This window comes from Penicillium malachiteum (assembly GCF_028827825.1).
Source record: "Penicillium malachiteum strain IBT 17515 chromosome Unknown utg000004l:1.0-4883003.0:1.0-4884900.0, whole genome shotgun sequence".
Taxonomy (NCBI): domain Eukaryota; kingdom Fungi; phylum Ascomycota; class Eurotiomycetes; order Eurotiales; family Aspergillaceae; genus Penicillium; species Penicillium malachiteum.
Window position 1 is genome coordinate 4,264,340 of NW_026643097.1, and position 18,605 is coordinate 4,282,944.

At 45.7% G+C, this 18,605-nt stretch overlaps 10 protein-coding genes across 10 annotated transcripts; 6 read left to right on the plus strand and 4 right to left on the minus strand.

Moving 5' to 3' along the window:
- Positions 1 to 78: 78 nt before the first annotated feature.
- Positions 79 to 1,243, minus strand: N7483_009674 (L-iditol 2-dehydrogenase; the record flags this gene model as incomplete). Its single annotated transcript, XM_057093101.1, has 4 exons — positions 79 to 247; positions 300 to 985; positions 1,050 to 1,175; positions 1,241 to 1,243. 4 exons carry the CDS (start codon positions 1,241 to 1,243, stop codon positions 79 to 81), a joined length of 984 nt encoding a protein of 327 aa, XP_056944275.1.
- A 1,612-nt stretch (positions 1,244 to 2,855) lies between these two features.
- N7483_009675 (uncharacterized protein) lies at positions 2,856 to 3,927 on the plus strand (the record flags this gene model as incomplete). The annotated part of the gene is made up of 4 exons (XM_057093102.1): positions 2,856 to 2,973; positions 3,048 to 3,172; positions 3,223 to 3,435; positions 3,667 to 3,927. The coding sequence occupies 4 exons, from the start codon at positions 2,856 to 2,858 to the stop codon at positions 3,925 to 3,927; spliced, it is 717 nt and encodes a 238-aa protein (XP_056944276.1).
- A 1,545-nt stretch (positions 3,928 to 5,472) lies between these two features.
- N7483_009676 (uncharacterized protein) lies at positions 5,473 to 6,202 on the minus strand (the record flags this gene model as incomplete). Its single annotated transcript, XM_057093103.1, has 2 exons — positions 5,473 to 5,913; positions 5,987 to 6,202. 2 exons carry the CDS (start codon positions 6,200 to 6,202, stop codon positions 5,473 to 5,475), a joined length of 657 nt encoding a protein of 218 aa, XP_056944277.1.
- A 579-nt stretch (positions 6,203 to 6,781) lies between these two features.
- Positions 6,782 to 7,513, plus strand: N7483_009677 (uncharacterized protein; the record flags this gene model as incomplete). Its single annotated transcript, XM_057093104.1, has 1 exon — positions 6,782 to 7,513. The coding sequence occupies one exon, from the start codon at positions 6,782 to 6,784 to the stop codon at positions 7,511 to 7,513; it is 732 nt and encodes a 243-aa protein (XP_056944278.1).
- A 736-nt stretch (positions 7,514 to 8,249) lies between these two features.
- N7483_009678 (uncharacterized protein) lies at positions 8,250 to 9,528 on the minus strand (the record flags this gene model as incomplete). The annotated part of the gene is made up of 4 exons (XM_057093105.1): positions 8,250 to 8,507; positions 8,598 to 8,817; positions 8,905 to 9,018; positions 9,089 to 9,528. The coding sequence occupies 4 exons, from the start codon at positions 9,526 to 9,528 to the stop codon at positions 8,250 to 8,252; spliced, it is 1,032 nt and encodes a 343-aa protein (XP_056944279.1).
- Positions 9,529 to 10,399: 871 nt separating this feature from the next.
- Positions 10,400 to 10,961, minus strand: N7483_009679 (uncharacterized protein; the record flags this gene model as incomplete). Its single annotated transcript, XM_057093106.1, has 3 exons — positions 10,400 to 10,776; positions 10,866 to 10,927; positions 10,954 to 10,961. 3 exons carry the CDS (start codon positions 10,959 to 10,961, stop codon positions 10,400 to 10,402), a joined length of 447 nt encoding a protein of 148 aa, XP_056944280.1.
- Positions 10,962 to 11,635: 674 nt separating this feature from the next.
- N7483_009680 (uncharacterized protein) lies at positions 11,636 to 12,346 on the plus strand (the record flags this gene model as incomplete). The annotated part of the gene is made up of 1 exon (XM_057093107.1): positions 11,636 to 12,346. The coding sequence occupies one exon, from the start codon at positions 11,636 to 11,638 to the stop codon at positions 12,344 to 12,346; it is 711 nt and encodes a 236-aa protein (XP_056944281.1).
- A 1,079-nt stretch (positions 12,347 to 13,425) lies between these two features.
- On the plus strand, positions 13,426 to 14,640 carry N7483_009681 (NAD(P)-dependent alcohol dehydrogenase; the record flags this gene model as incomplete). Its single annotated transcript, XM_057093108.1, has 3 exons — positions 13,426 to 13,470; positions 13,601 to 14,416; positions 14,491 to 14,640. The coding sequence occupies 3 exons, from the start codon at positions 13,426 to 13,428 to the stop codon at positions 14,638 to 14,640; spliced, it is 1,011 nt and encodes a 336-aa protein (XP_056944282.1).
- A 601-nt stretch (positions 14,641 to 15,241) lies between these two features.
- N7483_009682 (uncharacterized protein) lies at positions 15,242 to 16,729 on the plus strand (the record flags this gene model as incomplete). The annotated part of the gene is made up of 1 exon (XM_057093109.1): positions 15,242 to 16,729. The coding sequence occupies one exon, from the start codon at positions 15,242 to 15,244 to the stop codon at positions 16,727 to 16,729; it is 1,488 nt and encodes a 495-aa protein (XP_056944283.1).
- Positions 16,730 to 17,403: 674 nt separating this feature from the next.
- On the plus strand, positions 17,404 to 18,305 carry N7483_009683 (alpha/beta hydrolase; the record flags this gene model as incomplete). The annotated part of the gene is made up of 3 exons (XM_057093110.1): positions 17,404 to 17,698; positions 17,755 to 18,107; positions 18,165 to 18,305. 3 exons carry the CDS (start codon positions 17,404 to 17,406, stop codon positions 18,303 to 18,305), a joined length of 789 nt encoding a protein of 262 aa, XP_056944284.1.
- Between the last annotated feature and the right edge of the window lie 300 nt (positions 18,306 to 18,605).

An 18,605-nucleotide genomic window follows, 5' to 3' on the forward strand; every position in this document is an offset into this window, starting at 1 on the left:
CGTTATAACACAATATCTGAAGCAATGGAAAACTAAGAAGAGAAAATTTGAGTCATAACTCTGGACTATGCTAGCCACTTAGTCCAAAACTCCCTGGACCATATTCTTGATCTCTTTTCCTGAAAGGGTAGCTTGCCAAGCCAACTCAATCTCTTCAAAGTTGTACATAGCTGTAATCAACTCCTTGACAGGAACTAAACGATTTTCTAGAATATCCATAGCAACACGGTAGTCTCCTTTGCTGTGTCTGAAACTGAAAAATTGGATATTCAATGATATGTTTTCCAATTCCAGTTTGCACGAAGTGGGCGCCTTTCCGGGCAACATAGACACATCCCATTGTGGATGATGCAGCACCCGTTGCTTCAATCACGGCATCTGCATCTAGCCCAAGATTAAAAGTCTCAATAATTTCACCGGCTGCACTCTCCGGATCAGCTCCAGGAGAGGTTTTGAAAGTCTCACAGTTAAGAAATTTCTTAGCGAACTCGAGCTTGCTGTCCAAAATATCAACGAGTACAAGCTTGCGAGCACCGAAGACTTTTGCGACAGCTCCACAGACTAGTCCAATAGTACCAGCACCATAGATGACCAGGCTTTGACCCGGCTTGATACCAATCATGCGGACCGAGTGTGCTGCAACCGCCAATGGCTCTGCTAGAACCCCCTCCTCCAGGCTAACATAATCTGGAAGCTCGTAGCAGAAGTCGGCGGGGAGTTTGAAGAACTTTGTCAGCGTTCCCGGATACTCTGTTGCAGAGGCGGCGTTTTTCATGAACGGGCAAAGATTGTAAAGCCCTTCGCGGCATCGAATACAGGATCGGCAGGGGTTGGCAGGTTCGATGGCAACGTTGTCGCCGACCTTGAGTGAAGTCACATCTGAGGAGATAAAAACATCGATACCAGAGGCTTCGTGTCCAAGTGGAAGGTATTTCTCTTCAGACACTAGATTACCATCGATGGCACAATCAGCCCAAAAGTGAACCTAGATGCGTTCCTTCTTAGCCAATAGGAGATAGTAGACAGTATCATGGGGAATGGCACCTCACATCACTTCCACAGACTCCTCCAAACTTGATTCTGACGATCGCTTCATTTGGACCGGTGATTTTGGGCATGGGTGTGTCTATAATCTTGGACTTGCGAGGCCCGATAACGACGACGCCTGGGTTTTCCTATAAGAAATGCCGCATCAGTTAGTCTGTGCAAATTTTTGTTGAAGGGAGGTGAAGATAAATACCATCATTGCGTCAGTTCAGGTGTGACTTAAACAATTCTTTTTTTCGTGAAGGAAAAAAATGAGGACATATAGGATTCCAGCTTCAACATGAGGATTCAAAGAATTGATAATAAACTTAAGTCTTCAAGGAACCAGAATTATTGGAAGCCCAAGGTGCTGCATACTGCAATTCAAGATCAGTAAGCCCCGCAACCTAGCCTTGGAAGACCATGATGATGCAGACCATCTTGTGACAGACATAACGGTTTTGGTTTCTTGCTTCCGTCCCGTAGTGTCCGCCATCCCCATTCACACGCGACGTCATAGTAGTAACCTCTAGATGAATACAACGAAAGTTGCTCCAGTATCACATAACATACATACATCTATTGAGAGTGAAGACTTCTGACCCCATTCGGATCTGTGGGAAACGTGGGGACACGCTTCATGGGGTACATGCAAGGTTCAAAGACAGTTCCGCTATTCGCGCCTGTGGGGAAAGGAGCTCCGTCGCCTTTTGATCCCATAAAATTCACCAATGCAAATTAATAGGACCAAAGAGAAAAAGAGATTTGAAGGAACTTGGAGACAGGTATCCTCCAGGGCTGCTATATAAATTCAGATTTAGTCACTATGCGCCTCATGCATGTATACTCTTAATCTGAGATTTCGGAAAGAAAGCAGTTGGAACTTGTGTATCAACACGCCTTCCTAGAACCTCATGCCATTGTCTTCTTTCAAACAAGTGATGCAATGAAGACCAATATTTGGCGGGCGGGAGTGCGGCATCTCGGCTTGAATGCCCTTAGAAGAATGTGCCTTTTAGACCGAGGAATGTGTCGATTATCTTCAGGCATTTTCATGATATACGGGGTTCCCCAGACCAACCCCGACGCTATGACGCAAATGAGCTCGGGGATAGAATCCGGGGTAATGGAGATCATGCAATGTTCCTTGTTGCTTAAATAGTCCCATAGAGGACACTATGATAGCATCTCTTGACCATCAGAAAGTGAACAGAATTCAAGACTTCTCAATTTCTTTTTTCTTCGATAGCAAACATGGATTCTTCAGGAGAGCGGATTGATTATCGAAACTTCCAAAAAATACCAAGAGCTGGTGGTTTCTAGATCCAGGTTAGAAAGTCTCGAGTATCAATGCTGGCCAAGCGCTGAAAGTACCATAGTATCAACTGACAAATTTGAACAGCTTTGATATGGAATATCCTCCACTGCGTTGGTCTTTGTGATGCCATGTTTTTCAACGGATGTATGCTGTCTCAGTCTAGTTGATTTATCTTCAGTCTATGTGCTGATCTTCTTGGTTTAGATGATGGAAGCTTGTTCAACGGTCTTCAGTCCCTCAATCAATGGAAAGTATATTTTGGGAACCCTGATACGAACACACTTGGCTTTATGAACTCTGCTGGCTTTCTTCCTGGATGCCTTGCAAGTTTTTTTGGTGATGGAATGCAGCATCTGTTTGAGAAACGCATTACTGTCTGGGTCAGCGCAGTTATTGCCGTATGTTCCATTCCCTGGATTTTTGCCGATTAGCTTATGAGTCTTCTGGCTAACTTTCCTTTGCTCACAAGCTTATTGGAGTTATTGTTATCGCCTTGTCAACACCTGTTGGCATGTTCTGTGGTGGTCGTGTCATCATGGGATTTGGAACCTCTGCAGCGCTAGCAGTCGCGCTTGCTCATTTACAGGAGATCGCGCACCCGCGTTATCGGGCGCCAGTCAGTGCATTATGTAAGAATGAATGGGGATTTATTTACTAACAACGGCAGTCACTGCTATATACTATCTTGCTGCAATTATTTCAGCTTCGGTTTGTCTTGGATCTCTTGATATTGTTGGAGAAATGGCATGGAGAATCCCAGCATGGTGTCAGTGTATTGGTCCTGTGATCACCTTACTATTGACAGCAAGCATGCCCGAATCGCCAAGAGTAAGTCGGTTGTTTAATTTCACATGATATCTTACTGGCATGGATTAAAGTGGCTGGTAAAGCGAGGACGTCTTGACGAGGCTCGCAACATTTTGGTCAAATATCATGTCAATGGTAAAGAGGACGACGCGCTGGTAGTACATGAGTTTGGTGAAATCTGCAGTGCCATTACTGAGGAGCAAAACATCAAGCAAGTCTCTTACTCCGATTTTCTGAAGACACCTGGAAATCGGCATAGGCTTTTGATTCTATTTGTTCAGGGTGTTAGTATGAACTGGGTTGGAAAGAAACAACATCATCTCCTACTATCTCAGCCCAATTCTGAGCTCTGTAGGTATTGGATCTACCAGAATCCAGCTTACTATTCTGGCTTGTCTAGGAGTTTGGAACCGTGAGTCGTTCTTGATATTATCTCGATTCTACTATTCTAATCCTACTTGTAGTAATAATCGCCACTGCGGCCGCCCTTCCTTGCTAACCGTCCCGCGAAAAAGCAAGGTCCCTACTACGCAAACTTGACGACCCCGGCAAGACTACAAGTCCATTCCAATAGCGACCCTATGGCTGGTCCAAACTGGAATGGCAAGCTGGCAGATATTCATGCTGACTACCTTGCAAACGGAGGCAAACTATTGAGTGAGGTTATGGAAGCTGATGCCGCTGTGGTGAAGAAGATGAAGGATGTTCTGGGCGCCTTCAACGGAGGTGATGCCAAAGCGAAGGCTGCTATCGAAGCTGAGCTTGCAAGGCTTTAGATTTTGGCTTGCTTTATTCCATGTTTATAATTCGTGAGGAAGCTTCCAGTTTGACTTTAGTCGTTCAAAGCTTTTCCCAAGACTGTGTTTCCCAGATCACAAACAGAATTAGAGAGCGATAGTGTTTAAGAGGCTAGCCATACATACACCACTTATTTCTCCGCATTAGTTGACACTGGCAGCCTGAGGAATATATTGATTGAGACATGTATGTAGAAGGAACCTCATCGGTCAACTTGAAGAGAGGCAAATACGTCACGGCCCGGGTGGAGAATAGGTAGTAAGATAGTGTAGTAGCTGGGATGCGAAGAAGAGAATATTTGTCAACCACCTTGCAGTCCATAAGTCTCCCATTACTTAGAGATGGCTCTCAATCTATTTTAATACGTACTCCGGAGTTGAATCCTTTACTGAATACCAAGAACACTTGCATCATTGAGGTTGACAATTTGCAAATCTCCCATCGGACCCGACGTGCATACCCGAGCCGCTTCATGGCCATTATCTCACTGACATGAAACGAATTCATTCAGGATCAATTCCATCCTCGGAGCCGACTCGGAGAATTCACGGTGACACCGAGTCAGATCTGTCAGGGATCCAGAAAAATGCGGAGGTTGCCTCGAGATCTACACAACTAACAACGCCAATCTGCGCCATTTTGAGCCAGTCGGAATTGCTCGCATGATCTGTGGCGCCCAATACTGCATGAACTTTCTAAAAGGGCCTAGATTGAGGTTGATCGTCACCTAGCTCTTCCTAATTTAGTATGTTTGTGGCACGAACCGGAACCTCCCCGCAATTCATTTCCCCTGATGCCGAACTCGCGATCAAATGGTGCCTGATTTACGAGTATTTATCTAAACTCCGAAAACTGCTGTTCGGATGAACAAGGGTCATATGTTTGTTGGTAAAGAATTTGATTATATCAATTGAGTGCCATAATGTAATATTAGGCTCAATTTGTAGCTTTCAAGTTCACAATCTCATCGGAATGAGTTGAATTTCTCCTTATACTGTGTGAATTGGTCCTCAAAAAAAAGTGTAACGATCTTAAAAACTGTTCTTTTGTCATTCAGATGCCGATCGGTGGCTTCAAGTTCTAGTCCAAAAATCATACGATCTATACATCTAAGCGCCCCCACCCCCGAGGTTGTTGGTGGAGACTCGGGCATCTGGAACGGTTGATATGCTCCACACGTCCGGATCTAGTACATATTTGTCCTATTTTCCGATGGAAATTTAACGGGCTAGTAGCCTTGAAATTGCCTGATAATGACAGGGATAATATATTATATTGCATTCGTACGCATAGGCGCCCTGCATCCTGCATCCTGAATCCCGGATGACATCTAGACGCAATCAACGTCTTACATCATGCATTGTTTAATCCATGTCGTACTATGCATGAATGGAAGCATTCCGAGTTCAATTTGAGGGAGAATATTGATCAAAACGAGTTTTGAATATTGAGATACACAGACAATTTTTAACCTCTCCTACGGGGCGATATAGGTACACCGAAGATCAGGAGGTCTGGTACAATCAAGCGTCCGCAGTCGTTCGTTTCAATTGTATCTCCAGTCCCTTAGCCCCCGGCGGTAAACTGGCACCATCGTCATTCCCATCGAAGTATAACCGCCAGGTCTCGCGCCCCTCGAATATCGCCATCTCCGCATTAGCCCGGTCCTGCGCCTCGTCCTCCGGGAGCCGCACCGCCAACCAGCCTTCCCAATCCTCCATTGTCAAATATAGCTCATCGCTAGTCCAGTCAAAGGGCCCACATATGTGACCTTCAGAATCAGGACGGCCGCCCCAACGCATCTCCTGCGTCTTAGCGTCCCGAAATACCCATCGAAGAGTCGGAGATTTTTCTCCACTGATAGTGACCAAGCCAGATGTATTGTTCGGGGGAAAGTCGGGATGCGTATAGTAGCTACCGTTGAATGGAACCATTGATGCGGTCGGATGCTTGGTGATGTAAAACTGGGAGCGTCAATGAGATTTTCCCCCCAATGAAGGACCTTCTGATACCATGTTCAAGTTTGACAGAACTTACTTTCCCGTCTAGACCCACCTGGACTTGGGCATTGTGAACTTGTTGACGCATTTTTGGTGTTCCCTGTGTAATGGGACATATGGCCACTAAATGGCCACGTTGCTTTCGTGCGTCGTTGCGTCGGCCTTCTTCTTGCTCGCGACTCCCCTGAGTTGCTTCATTGAGTCCCATTATGGTTGGCAGCATTGCCGCCATCATAACCACTCCAAGAACCATGATGATTTGTGGTACAAAGTCTCGCGCTCGCGAAGCCTTGGGAGGATAATTAGTGGCGAGTGGGTAGTGTGATGAGCAGTATCAATATAGGAACGTGAAAGATTCCCGGCTGCGGATTGTTGTACATACAGATGATATGTGGAGACTGTTTTAGTCGAGCTTCATGCAGCAGCTTCAAAATCCACTTGAATCCCGATCAATCGTATGATACCTGCTTTGACTAAACCAGGGGCCTTTCTATAGGAAATGCAGCTAGCGATTATTTCTCCGAATGGTGCATATCGCATGGTCGAGACACGGCCGAGCGGGAGATTGAAAAGGCTCCATCAAGTCGGATCAAGAGCTCCCTTTTTTTCTTCATCAGCGCTCATCTTCTTCTGCATCCCTCATACGTTTTCAACTCTTCCAATCCCTGAAATATCCAGGCAGTTCGCTATAGTATTTCCAAGATGTCTGACCCTGTTGCCACAAGGTACCTGATTTTTATTTCTATCCTTTGTTATCCCCCTTACCTCTTGAACTTGATTGTTCAATAGGCTTATTCGCCTTATTCATCTTTGTCACGTTCACCCTCCCTCCATGTTTCGAACCAAGTCACAAAAGGTCAAGCAGAAGCAGAAGCAGAAGGATAGACGCCCTTCAGTCTCATCCACTGTGAGCCAGAGTAGCACAAAGAATTCATCTGTGTCTACCCTGCCAGTCCAATCCCCAATGGACTCGAGAAATGCCCCATCTTTGACCTCTTCATCCCCCGTGGTGCCAGAGTCAAAGCCAGAAGCTCCGGTTCTTATGGAATCTCCAGTCTCCGATAAGCCAGAGCAGGCTCCTCTTGCTGTTCCCCCAGAGGAAGAGAAAGTGGCGGCTACGACTCCAACTCCCAAGCCCATCGCTGATTCTCCCAGCAAAGTAGCTTATGTTCCTCCTCCTGCTCCTTCTCCTCCTCTGCCTCCCGCTTCTGCTTCTGCTTCTGCCAATCCACCAACTTACGAGGCTTCTGATTCAAAAGAACCCGCAGCTAACATCCTCTCTCCACCTGTTAGCATTCCCACTGAGCCCCGTCCCGTCGGCGGCCGTCGCAACAAGTCCGATGATGAGGCCAATGGTACCACCCGTGGTGGTGAGCTAGTTTCCGGTCGAACTGATGGGCCTGGTGCCATCTCCAACGCCGGCCTCCAGATTCCCGGCAAGCTGCTGAATGACCCTAACGAGAAGGCCGCCTTGAAGGTCAAGGTTCACCTCAACCTCCACGCCAAGGTCCGCCTCGACTTGGACGCTCAGATCTATGGTGATGTTGTCATTGGTCTTCTGTGAGGGAAGAGAGAAACGACCTGCCAGTGAGGACTTTTATTTTGGATTTTGTTTGGGCATGTGTTGATGATTTGATTTGATCAATCTGAGTTTATGACAAGTGCACAATGTATATACGATCCAGAGTATGACTTCTTCAACTACCGAGACTGGAATGCTTATGGGAGAATGAAAACGTTCGTCGTTTGATTTCGATGATCTTTTAACTTGAAAATCCATGTAGACACTGCAGCTGCAATCTACGGGTCTAGCCCAGTTGCGGGCTCTTTCAACCCATATGTGTATATTTCGCATGATTGCCCACTGGCGGTTGATTGATTCAAATGTTCCAACTTGAACTGAAACTGTCAACTGGCGGATGTCATCCCCTACCTACTCATAACTACATACTACTAGTATCGACCATATTTGCTGCATACTAAACATTTAAACTTGAATAAAAGTGGAAATTCAATCAATCAAGAATTAACAGCTGTTTGAAAGCTTGAGCATCTAGTAGCGATCTATTGACACTTGAGAAATTTATGAGGAAACTCGAAGTTCAAGTAGAATTCAAGTTCCTTCATGGATTTGAGTTTTTAAATCGATCAAGCGCTCTTGCTTTTATACTGATCATCACATAGTACATATGGATGAGTATCCATTAGATTACCAGCCTGAAGGTTAAAAGTCTTAATTAAAGGTACTCGGATGTTCCGTTCTCAAGAGCCTTGGAACGCAAGATGCGTTGAAGTATCAATTATAGTTCGCTATATAGTGTGGTCCACTCGCGCAGTAGCCTATCGACAACATTGTTCGCACTCAAAGTGTCATGATCAAAGTTCCCAGTCTGAAGAACTCCATAGTAGCGAGGTATATCATCTTCCAATGAGTCGCGCCAAGCTGGCGTTATCTCTCTGCCATACACTCTAGGGGCTGGAAGTGTCGCATGAATACGACTGTCCTCTCGCTCGATGTGCGTTGTACGATCAAGCTGTACCTCTCCCTCAACTCTTGTCTGATATACGTCGTCTATATTTGGATGGCTCTTTCTAATTCCAAAAAGTGATCTCATCCCAGTATTTCCAAAAAGACATGGGCAACATACAATCGATAATGCGGACCAATAGGAAATTTTGGTGGCTTTGGGATTCGAGACAACAATTTCCTCGGTGAATCTTGGGCTGCTGCTCTGGTCTATTGCTGCCTCTGGAGCTTGGTTTCCATTTGTCGACACTTGACATTTGGGTGGCATGTTCACTTGCCAGTGAGGGCTGAAATCTGGTGTGTTTGGGCCTTTTATCGACTGACCCTCTTCATCGTAGTAACTATGAGAAATATTGTCATTAAAGCCAGCTTGCAAAAGGTTTATATCATCACACCGTGACGTGGTGTAAGTTAAAAAAATCACTTACGCTGTGACTTCTCTAGTAGGTTCCCTATCATGAGCGTTTTGCTGAGAGATATAGCTTTTCTTAATGTTGTTTTCCACTACCAGCACACGCTGGCAAGTCTCTTCATCGGTCTGACTAGGTAAGAGGAGTGAGTTAACAATGTTCCAAGCATTTTATTTTTGAACGTTTGAAGCGTTGATCTTACGAATTCTGAGATTTGATATGCGCCAGGGTGAGAACTTGCAACATGAGAGCGAGATCCTCCTTCAGATTGCTCAGCCTACTCTGCAGAGAGGCTAACTGAGACTTTTTCAATTGAAGTCGCAAGAGACCAGCAGTACTCGTTTGCGCTTTATTGACGACTTCTCGTATGGCATCAAAACTGTCTGAACATTCTTTTATGATATTGACTGCCGTTAAAATTGCATTCTCCGAAATGATGGGCTTTGATAATTTGGACTCGTTTTGAAAGGCATTTCCAATCTCCTCCAATATAGTGGAAGTTGTATTGATGAACATGGAAAGTTCTTTCAGCTGCTTATTTCCCTCGGCACCCTCTTGGTAAATCTCGAAAATAGTCTTCGCAAGACTCAGACCAGCACCAGCCAGCTGAATGACTGATGCAGCTGTTGAAACAAAATCCATAGCTTGCCCTTTTATTCCTTGATTCCTTCAAGTTGATCATTCAAGTTGGCCTGGGTTTGAAATGGACAAAATCTAGAATTGGTGTACTACTGAAAGTCAAAGACTTCCGTCAAGGTGACATTGTGGTCCAAGAGGCTCACTTATGTATCTATACTTCAATTTTTAGGCATCGAAATGATGTGTCTCCCACTGTCAGCCTGTATTGATGCCCAGGTGTGGAGCTTGGCTATTTTTGGATCAGATCAATTGTTGTATATTGCACATTGCACTGTCAGCCTACATGTTTGACCTCTCTCCATCCCTAAATTCTCAGAGCTAGATCCTGTAATTGCGCTGACTCTCGAATTCCTTTCCAACCTGAGAATTCAGAGATCTGAGTTGGTATGGATTTGTTACATGATTTATTCCATGGCCCAGGTCCAGTTGAGGGAATGGTCCGAAGATGTCACGTCACTATTCATGCACGATCCTGGTAATAAATGAGCGGACAACACACCTCCTGGGCTGCCCGGTGATTATGTATGTACATTACGTTTGTTCCCGAGGTCCTATTGGTACCTAAGGCTTCAATTCAAAGTGTAGATCATAGGTCGGCCGCCCCTTCGGTGCTCCTAACTCGCCCCGATGTGGAGCAAATCGGGAAAGCTCGGCCGCCCCTTTGTGATCTTAAAGCCGAAGGGGCGGCCGAGCTGTATACGCTAAATCATGTGATCTTATCAGTGGCCTCGATCGTGTCTACACGTGACCCGGACCCATATAGGGCGGACGAGCTATTGAGAAGTGGAGACGACGCGATATTTCTATCCACAACGGGGCGAGTGAGCTGTTATCACCGCTCCACTTTCATCAAGGAATCAAACAATATTTGTTCTCAATTGATAGGTAACAAGCTCGGGGTTACCAGGACTGGGCCAAAGAGTGCAAACGCATCGAATCTCTTCGCGTACCCATGCTGGCCATCACTGATATCCGGTCGATGCCATTTCCCACAACTGATATCGTTCCCAACGGTGTATTCAAGAATACTCTCCAGTGCCCCTGCTACCGCAATGACATCCTTGCAATCGCGACCAAGAACAAGTGTGAACTCGCCTTCGTAGCCCATAGTATCGGCGCACTTGGAGCTAATGTAGACAGGAGAAAAGGGCCCATTGATGGAGTCGGTGGGCTTTGTGAATATGAATGGGTATGGAGGTAGCGGAGCGTCTGCCTTAGGGCCCTTGGCGATATGAGCCTTGTAGTTCAGCCCTATACCGTATATGATAGGTGCATGAGCAAGAGGACAAAGAACTTGGTAAAAAAGTTAGCATCCAACTCTGATGATGGTTCAAACCTACATATTACCTCGGCAATATCCTCATGTTCAGTCGTAAGCTGGAGGTCCCATGGAATATCACCTCTGTAGACAAGGACTATTTGACCCACGAGATCATCCGGAAGATCCAGTGGGGCCAGATTAAATAATCGCGCAGTGGCTTGTGTGGCCAGATACTCGTGTTATCCTATTCCACACATCCAGTGACGGGTAGGAAGATCAACGACGATGATTTGAGAGCCCCTGAGTGGGGACAGGACGTGAGTACTGCCCAAGAGCCTCTGACCTTGGATTTGCCTGCTGGTCAAGTGAGAGAAGGCGCGCAGACAGGTATTATACAGTCAGAGCCAATGGTGAAGGTGCTTTCAGAGCTAGTAGAGTACAAATCTCAGTAGGCAAATGCATTTGCAAACCTCCAGCATAACTTGCTTGTGATTGTTTAAATGTTATCTCCGTTTTGCTATTGGATCTCTCTATGTTAGAACACATAGTCCTTGTTTGATAGATAGCACATAGTTCGAACCACTTCTGGTGTTTCATCTCTACACGCGCGTTGAGACCTTTCCCTCCTCGCGCTTCCTCACATACAGAGCTCTTTGGCAGTAGTTCTCAACAGGTTATAGCCCTCTTCTCCTGTTGAGCAACATACACATACACAAAGAGAACTTTACCTCACTGGCTCTCGCGTCGAACTAACTCCACCACAGAGGCGAGAGAAAAGTCTCAACAAACAACGGAATTACCCCGAAAACGAGTTAGTCGGCTTCCAAAGCATTGACAAAAAGAGTCACAATGTTCACGCTTATCGAAGATGACGCCGATGGCTGGGTCGCTGCGCTCTTCGCAGATCGTACCCAGGCCGATTACCTACCCACTACATTTGTTACTTTCACAGAGATGAAGACGATTCTCCGGAAAGATGAAGAGCAATTTGATGAATGGGACGAGGATCTACGGCGCTCACTAGCGAAAGATAGACTGCTTGGTCTGATCAATTCCACCTTACCACGACCCAAAATTGATAAATCCAGCAAGGCCCGCATTTGGCAAGAGCTTTCATCAGCACTAGCAATATGGATATGGCACAATATCAGTGCCGAACTGAAGGCGAGAATTAAGCTTACGGCAGGCCCCATCAGGCGTGGTTACGCAGATACCCTGTACGACGCTACCGTCGAGGAGATGGAGAATCCGGACATCCTCACGGTACAGGATAGGTTCAACAAGTGCTTTAACATGACTGGCTCCGACTTTTCACTACTCTCTGAGTACGTTGTGTCATTCATGAGAGAAATCATGATTTTGAAGCGGTGGAAAATTGAACTGTCCCCGTACATGGTTATTCATCGAATCCTGCATAATCTCAGTGAAGAACGGCGGAGCAAATGGCTGGAGACGATGAAGAGAGAGCAGGATACCGCTGCCAGCTTCACGGACGCCAAGCTGATCGAATACACCAGAAAAATTAGAATCGAACTGATTTATGATGAAAAGAATTCGTGACCATACAGGCCAAAGGCAAGAACCGTTAACGCCTCACGTTTCCCCAAACACGGCTCTCCTGTGGAGATTCTCAGCATTCTATCGATGAAATAACTTGTCCGCCGTCTCACTATTTTTCGCATTATTTCATCGTTCTGGAGTTTATGAGGGAGCAAATGGAATTCAATGTTTATCAGTAGCGGATAGGTGACTAGATGAGATTTTGCAGAATAAAACCAAGAACTTTATCTTGATCTTTTGATAACGGGTTACTGGCAACAACTAACAGCTTTTAAAAACATACACACGAGTCAAACCTTTTCATTCCAGATGAAGGAATAATGAGAACTGAAAGACACTGAATAGATCCTAGATAAAACTTTGAATCAACTAGAGAATTTTTATCTGACTAAAAAAAACACGCGTTTGAAATCCACGTGTGCATGCTCCACGAGGTCGCTATTCCAGATGTCTGCAGTGTTCATGTCCTGAGCATCAACCCAGTTTCCATGTAATCCTGCTCGAAGTCGACTAGGGAGATAAATAATAGCACACGCCATTTCCCATTTCAACATTCGAGAACATCCTAGATCTAGGTATATCACCAAGGACTGCTCGTGTATACCAGTCGACTTCAAGTTCAATTCACTATTCCCATATTCGCTTGGCGTTGGTGGCAGAAGACATTGATCATAATCTGCCATTTGGCCGTAGTGCTTACGCGTACATGCGGGGTTAGTGTTCACGCCCGGACTCCAGGGAGTTAACATCACCCCGCTGGGGTGGGTCGGCATCCTCTCCGAGTGTGCTGCCGGGAAAACACCCCGCGAAAGACCGACTCACGACGTCACGGTTCTTGTCTGGGCCACTTCTTTCATAAAATTTTATATAGTGACTGTTTCAGGTAGTTGCAAGTTTGGGTATCAAGATTCTAGTAATTCTTGTGCTATATTCGCAGTATTCTCTTGATGAAATGGCAGCAACAAACCAACAGGATGGACTGGGCAGTACCGAGGCCCTTGTAGTCTGAGCTGGGAGGTTGTTTTGAGCTCAAAACTGTCGAGCTAAAGGAGATGCGCCGGGATGAGATTGTTGTAAAAATGATTGCTACCGGAATTTGCCATACCGATCTAGCATCTGCACATGTGAGCTCTCTCTCTCTCTCTCTCTCTCTCTCTCTCTCTCTTCAATGTCTACAGAGCCCAGCGTCTTCTCTGTCTAGTAATAGACTTCACAGCCCTTTCACTTACTAACTATTTCTCATTTTATTCACAGGGTCACAAAGGTCCAGGTCTGCCAGCAATTCTAGGACATGAGGGGTCTGGAATCGTCGAGAAAGTCGGAGCGGACGTTCGACATGTCGAAGTCAGCGATCATGTTCTTCTCACATATAACGCGTGTCTCGAATGCAAGCCATGTCAGCGAGGCAGTCCATCATATTGCAAGAATGGGGAACGTGTGTGTTTTGGTGGAGCACGCTTGGACGGCACGAAGACTTTCTCACTGGATGGAAAAGATATCAACTCAGCCTATTTCGGGCAGTCATCCTTTTCAAAGCGTTCGATTGTTCGTGGTTTCTGCGCAGTGAAGATTGACAAAAGCCTCCCTCTTGAGATATTATGCATTATTGGTTGCGGTATTCAGACTGGCGCAGGTACGGTGCTTAACGTCCTGAAGCCACAAGTCGGGTCGTCAATTGCGATATTTGGAGTTGGAGGGGTGGGTCTCGCGGCCATTATGGCTGCAAAGAACTTCACGCCTGCATCCAAGATTATTGCCGTTGATATTGTAGACTTGCGACTTGATATTGCAAAGGAACTTGGAGCTACGCACACAGTCAACTCAAAGGGTGGCGATATCGTTGCGTTGCTAAATTCTCTGACAGATGGTGATGGCGTCGACCGTACAGTCGACTGTACGGGAAACTTGACTGTGATTCAGAATATGATCGCTGCCACTGCGAACAATGGTATTGCAGCTACAGTCGGTGGCGCACCTCATGGCAGGTTCGTTCAAATTGAGCCTGCAACTTGGATAGGCCGAAATGTCAGCTATGTCGGGTCATGTCAAGGTTCCTCTGTACCAAAAACGGTGAGAACACCATTTAAACCTTGATATACTGACTTCGTTTCAAAATCACGAAGAACTAATTCGAGAAATAATAGTTTATTCCAGCACTAGTTGAATTCTGGAAGCAAGGTCGGTTTCCTATCGACAAGATATCCAAGTCCTACTCTTACAAGGATGTGAATAAGGCTGTTGAAGATATGGAGTCTGGTCACACAATAAAACCTGTGCTGATATGGGAGGACTAGCGAGACTTTAGGTATAGGAATTTGAATTTGAGTTTCTATTCTATATTATCATATTATAATACCTCGGCCTTTCCAGGAAACAAGGTCAGAATTCTCCTGATAATATTGAAATGTGGTCCACATACCGGGCACCTGGGATAGCGGACATCCCATCCGGATGATCGTGTCCATGCTTCGCCAGTGCATTGCGATATTCTCTTTAATGAACTAGTCAGCCTGACTCAGACTATTATCCACACTTTGACAGAAAGTAATACTCACGGTAGAAGGAAATGAGAATGAGTGTCAATCCTATACCGGAATTACGGACCAATGTAGTACTTATCTATTCAATAAGCCCTCGAATCTCTGCAACGTACACAAGTTTCGGGTTCTGAACCAATGAGGATTATTACTTTTCACTCATACTTCAAGAGCGGGGAATGACCGGAAACCGGGGCGGGAATAAGACAATTTATAGCCGATGTTTCACTTCATGCATTCTCATTTCTCGGACTTGGAGTTAAGATCTTAGCCATATGAAGCCACCTTCTTCCACGGTTACTCCTTAGATTTTTTTCTAAAATTGAGACTAATTTAAACATCAAACATCAAACTCATCATGTCTATCACATTTTTGAAGACACAGGATAACCGGAACGTCGTCCCTGTCGTGATCAATGGTAAGCCACTGCCAATCGACGAATCTCGACTTATCAGTGTTCAATCAGCAGCAAAAGCCACCGAAGTTCATCTCGCGCAAGGCGCTTCAGCCGAGATTGCCCACGATGCTGTGGAGTCGTCATATACAGCCTTCCAGCAGTGGAAAAATACAACCTACATTCAGCGCCGCGACATTTTGTTCAAAGCAGCGGAGATAGTCGAAAGCCGTGAGGAGCCATTCGTTGCTCTTCAAATACTTGAAACTTCGTGTTCGGAAGAATGGGCCCGCTTCAACGTGAGCCTTGCTGCGGCAAACCTTCGTGAAATCGGATCCAACATATCGCAAGAGTGCACTGGTGAACTTCCTACACCACAGGGACCTGGTGCATTCTGTATGGTATTCAAGGAGCCAGTTGGTCCTGTTCTCGCTATCGCGCCCTGGAATGCTAGTATGATTATATCTTCACGTGCGCTCGCTGGGCCTCTCGGAGCTGGGTGTACTGTTGTTTTTAAAGCTTCAGAGCTGTGTCCAGCTGTTCATCACTCGCTTGTCCAGGCTTTCTTTGATGCGGGCCTACCCGCTGGATGTATCAACACACTTCAGGCTCGGAGGGAAGACTCTCCCAGTGTGACTGAAGCAATCATTGCGCACCGCGCTATCGCTAAGGTATCTTTTACTGGAAGCAATATTGTTGGAAGCATACTCGGGCAACTAGCATCAAAATACTGGAAGCCGGTACTGATGGAACTGGGAGGCAAGGCACCTTCAATCATTCTTAAAGATGCAGATCTTGAGCAGGCTGCAGCCTTATGCGCTAAGGGTGCATTCTTGCATCACGGTCAGATCTGTATGTCTACAGATCGCGTCATCGTTGTCAAGGATATTGCCCAGCGCTTTTCCCAAGTACTGGTAGACCATGTCAGAAGTCAGTACTCTGATGGTGCGGGCTCCGCTGTCACTGTCGGCGTTGCCCATCGGGCCAAGTCACTTATCGATGCCGCTGTACAGAATGGAGCATCTTTTATCGTCGGTAATAATGAATTTCGCGATGACACCAAAGCCGCAATCACACCCACTGTTATTACTGGTGTTAAACCAGAGGACCAAATATTCAGTGAAGAGACGTTTGGTCCTTCCATGGTAGTCTATGTGGTTGAAGATGAAGATGAAGCTGTCAAGCTGGCCAACTCAAACAAGTACGGCTTGAATGCTGCAGTTCATAGCCGTGACATTCTTGCAGCGCTGAAGGTAGCTCGTCGAATTGAGTGTGGCCAGGTTCATATCGGGACAATCACCGAGTACGATGAGGCTAACGCTCCTATTGGAGGCACCAAGGCTAGCGGATGGGGCAGGAATAATGGCAAGTATGCTCTACGAGAGTTTTTGACGACCAAGACGATATCTATTCATGATCCGTCTGCAGCTGTGAGCTTTGGCAGTCATTGAGCAATATGCAAGCTATGAGACTAATGATTGTTTTGATTACCATATTGTTATTTTTCATTCAAATTGACATGAGATTGGCTTTATTCAAGGTATCAAGAAACAAAAATCAATGCATTGAAATTTCAAGATTATTCGTATAGTACATAACGCCTCAGGAGCACTGGAGAAATAGACCTCGGCATGGATCTACCACCTGGACATTGTAAGCGGATATATATCACCCAGGTGGCCCTGAATTTTGAACCCTATCGTGTCCGGATTAGCCAAACAGCCCCGCATTATTAGTTCGTTCTGACTCGGAAATTCCGGGGCTCGGAGCGATGTTACCGCATCTAGCCCCGGGCCCCGGAGTTCCTATCTTGAGCGTACATAGTTCAGGCCAACTTTCTTTCACACAACCTGATATTTCCGGTCCAGCCAACGGGAGAAATAAACCGGAACAAATATAACCGAGCTCTAGCTGACACCAAGTACCTTGAGTACAAGCTACCACGATATTTAAATCGCCTTCACAAGTTTCCCGCACCTTTCTGTCTAGAGCTATATTAAAGTTGTACTGATATCTAAAGCTTGGGCTTTCTCGACATTTGAAGTACTTCATATTAACCCTCTTGACTACTCTCGTGCATTTTAAAATTGAGACTCGTTTTATTTGACCAAAAAACCACGTCAACATGCCCGACGAGAATCCCCCGCCCTACGATCCGACCAAGCTCAAGGACTTCTATATTCATGATGTTAAGTATAAGGAAGTTCATCGAATCCCAATATTTCTCTCGATTCTGGTTCCCAAAGTTCTTATCGCCGAGGGAGCCGACTTGACGGAAAGGAGACCGTTGATTACCACTTTTCATGGCGGGTTCCTCATAGGAGGAAGTCGGCTATACTCTCAGTTTATACCAAACTGGTATGTATCAAAACTGATGATGACACACTCTCATGTACACGCGTGGACTATTGAAGCTTCAAGTTGCGAAATTCATTATGTCTCAGGCAACACTGACAAATATACCGTTCACATTTAGGCTTCTGGAACTCGGTGTGTCTCAACGAGCAATTTTCGTTTCTCCCAGACTATCGTCTCATGCCTGAATCAACTGGCATGGATATTCTCTCCGATATAGACAGCTTTTGGTTATGGCTTTCTGAGAGTCTGGAATTGAACTTGACAGCTCTCTACCCTCAACTCAATCTCCGTGCAGATCTGGACCGGATATTTCTCACTGGAGATAGTGCCGGTGGCTTCTGTGTAATACAGAGTCTTCTCCGAAATCCCGAGCTTAACATCAAAACTGCCGTGGCAGCTTATGCTATGGTCGATCTTCATCATCGATACTGGAGTGAAAGTTACAACAAGCCAATATTTGGAGCAGCTACTGTAAGTGAACTTACCTCTTCACCATATGGATCCTGAACTTGAAGCTGATATACCCAGGTGCCAACCATTGTGATTGAGAACCATTTAAAGAACCTCGCTCCTAATGCTGTGTTCTCTGGTTATGAGGATCCAGTCACAGAAGCTGGCCTGGCTCGAATGCAAGTCACGCTGAGCATCATCCAGAATGGAAAGTTCTAGCTGTTCGTTAATCTTGAAATTCTCTCAAAGAGTCGTATTTTGGTCCTGATAAATACCTCTGGAATTCTTGTATTTGTCAAGAGACATGCAGCATATCCCCCAATGAAGTAAAAGAGGATTCTGTCCCCACGCAGGATGTTCAAGAGGTGAGCAACCGCAGCATCCAAGTGCTCGAAATTGGCTTCCATTGCATCGGTCTCGGGTTTCCGGTTGACCAGTCAGTCTATTTGATTGAACTCATGATGAAACAAAGTTTTAGTCTCGATGGGAGTGTGTGAAGATGATTGGATGAAAAGTGGT